Source organism: Erigeron canadensis, chromosome 2 (genome assembly GCF_010389155.1).
Source record: "Erigeron canadensis isolate Cc75 chromosome 2, C_canadensis_v1, whole genome shotgun sequence".
NCBI lineage: Eukaryota > Viridiplantae > Streptophyta > Magnoliopsida > Asterales > Asteraceae > Erigeron > Erigeron canadensis.
In genome coordinates, this window is record NC_057762.1 from 43,703,848 (window position 1) to 43,707,172 (window position 3,325).

General features: G+C 31.3%; 1 protein-coding gene across 1 annotated transcript; it reads right to left on the reverse strand.

The window, feature by feature from the left end:
* Positions 1–241: 241 nt before the first annotated feature.
* LOC122588323 (transcription factor bHLH140) lies at positions 242–856 on the reverse strand. The gene has a single exon (XM_043760432.1). The coding sequence runs from the start codon at positions 854–856 to the stop codon at positions 242–244; it is 615 nt and encodes a 204-aa protein (XP_043616367.1).
* Positions 857–3,325: the final 2,469 nt, after the last annotated feature.

The following is a 3,325-nucleotide window of genomic DNA, read 5'->3' on the forward strand; positions in this document are numbered from 1 at the left end:
TTAGGATTAACCATGCATTGATCACCAAGTTTTACATCAGACCGGCTAATTTATTTCATGAATATACATACACTTGTACGATATATAACCAAAACATCATGAAACACTTCTTAGTTATATATATAACATAGCCATAAATAGATCTAGCGCGCCAACAGTAAGTACTCGATCGATAAATTATACTGGTAGAATAAAGAAGTTCAAGTTAGGATACATCACATGTTGATGTTGATGATGATGATCATGATAAAGTGAACCAATTAATGTTGTTATCTTTGAAGCAATAATTAGATGATGATTCATGTGGTGAGAACCTTTCCATTTTAGGCTGATGATGATGATGGTAATAATAATCACCATCATGATCACATGTGAAAAGATGATGATCATGATCAGCTGCTTCATGTGGCCAATAGTTATAATATTGATGATCATGATCATCCTGATAGTTTTGGAAACTTATCAATGTAGTTTGATGAAGCCAAATTTGGGATTTCAAGAGTTTGACATACTGAATGGCTTCTTCCAGCATGGTAACTGTGTCCATATTCTTAGTGTCACTACCTGGTATCATGCTTCTCAGAATCTTCAACTTCTCACTGATTCTGTGCCTTCTCTCTCTTGCAGCTACACTTTGTGGGTCAGTTGACAGCTTCACTACTTTGTTCATGCTATAATCATTCAGCTGGTTGTCGTTGTTATTTCTTTTGTGGTGGTTCCTTTTATTATTATTTTTCTTCCCCATCACAACTTGTGATGATGATTTTTCATGAAATGTTTTGTTGCTTGTTATGACTACTGATGAAGAATTATTCGAGTTCGGGTTTCTACTACTGTAGTGAACATATAAATCCATATATGTTTGTCGATCTGCCTTCTTTTTAGTAGTTGTGTTTTGAATGAGAGCTTATCAAGCAGGTTGATGCCTGAATAAGAGCTTATATGCATGTGTGTATATATAACAAGTGGGGGACCTGGCTACTTGAAAACCAAGAGCATGCACTATTCCACTTATGACTTGTATCCGCTTTGAATACTCCTCGTACTCTAAAACTTGCGGGTCGACTTTTTTTTTTTTTTTAATTTATAAATGTCAATTACTTGCGGATGTATGTTCTCTTAAACGGGTTAATGGTAAATAGTCCTTCATATAATATAATAGATACTCAATTCAAACCTATTGATAAGAAACCTCTATCACTTAAAAATCTAAAGGACTAAACTCACTCACACCCAACATAACTTAATTAAAATATTTTTCTTATATTAAATAGGGAAGTGATATTCGTATCACCGAATTTGATAAATTTATCACTGTTGTGCATTGCATAATTGTACAATGTGCTATAAAACATGTACAGTGTCATAATTATATTAAATATTGTGGTACGATTATCAATTCCCTATGTAAATAAAATATGTACAAGCTTCTAGATTATCTCTCACATGAGTAATTCCCGACCAATAAAGTGTGAAGAAATCATATGTAAATGTCAAGAACCAACATATATATATATATATAAGTGTATACTCCATACAAATAAAAATCACGCTTATCAAAATATATTATAAAGATTTTATATCTTGTTAAACTAGACTTATGCCCGCACAATACGACGGCGGTAGGGGTAGTGATGGCGGAGGTGGTGGTGGTAACGGTGGTGGTGGGGGCGACGATAGTGATGAATATAAAATTAATTGATGTTAAAGGTTTTATTATAGTTATTTTAAGTGCTGGGGGACCTATACTGTAAATTAGTTTATTAAGGGTATTATAGGTATATTAGATGGAGATGTTTAAATTAATGAATAAAGCAGAAGAGTATTTTTTGTTTTTCAAAGGCAGCAAGTTTAAAAAAAAAAGGAGTGGTTTGTTTTATTAGATAATATAGATTTATTATTGATAAGCGCTTGACTTTTACAACTTAAATGTTAATAAATAATTATATTAAAATGGTAAATATTACGTATATACCAAGTAATATGATACTATTATATATAAGGGGTTTAAAAGTGGGCAAGAGATGACGGGTGAAAGATAGGGTTTACCACGAAAACACCAATGTCAACTCCAAGATATGAGTGAGAGACAACATTTCATTGTAGTGAGAGATGAAATAGCCAACAAAATTGTAGTGAGAGATTAAAAAAAGTAACAATAAATTAGTGATATAAATAGATTGGTTTATTAGGAATGAGAAATGAGTATTAACGAGAAAACCCATTTACAACTAAGTGTGTTCGTGCATGAGGATCAAATGTGTTAATAGTTATGTAATAAGGTCTTAGACCTTGACAAATCTACCAGGATTTTGAGAGTCCTGAGTTTCATCCCAGATATGCATGGTTCAAGCTCCGCATACTGACGAGATAAATGTCACTATAATTTTCTTATCTAAGTTAAATACAGCCTTTAAACTAGTAGTTTAAGGAAAGAAAAAAAGAAGGTTTATTTTTTTATTTTTTTTACCTTGTTTTCATTTATTTATTTACAAAAGCCTATTAAAGAATAGAAATAATTTAGAAAAATAAAAATAATATATATTACACATGTAATTTACCCTTTTAAATTTAAACAAATTCTATAAAATAGGTGGGGTTGGGGTATATATGAGAGGGGAGGCCAGTGAAATCGATGTAGATTCATTGTCGATCTCTTCAAGCGATTCATAATCAGAAATCATTGCTAAATTTGCGGAGAGTAAAAGCTTGATTTTGCATATAAGAAGAGGGGGCCTTGAAAACACTTCCTAGACTAGAAACGATACAACTCTAATTAATAACATGATTTGGGCACTATAAGCCGACACTCGTAATGTAATTGGTCTTCCTTTGTTTTTCTGTTGTCAAAAGCTTTTGTTTGATGAAAAACTTGTTCTATTTGGTTATTTCAAAAGTACTAAAAATTATGAGAACTAAAAAACAAGGTGATTCAATAAAGAAATTAAACTAGTAAATAAATTGTTAATTATATTTACGGTAGATAGTTGTAAGATTGTTTTGCAGAAATCTTATATGACAAACATAATTTCCATACTTATATTATAAGTTTATAACAAACAAAAGTTCTTCGGATAAAAATAGAAATGCGTTGCGAAAAGAGCAATGATGGTATTTTTGCCTACATAATTGGGTAACCAGAAAAGGCTCAGAAAACCATCAATACATGCTTTAGAAGGAGTCACTTTACCGGTCAAAAGTAAGGGTAATCAGATAGATCATCAATTTTTATAATATATTTATATGGAGTATATTTGTTTTACTAGAGAGAATAGTAATTTTTAAGATATATATACCAACTCCAATCAAGAACACTGTACAAGTG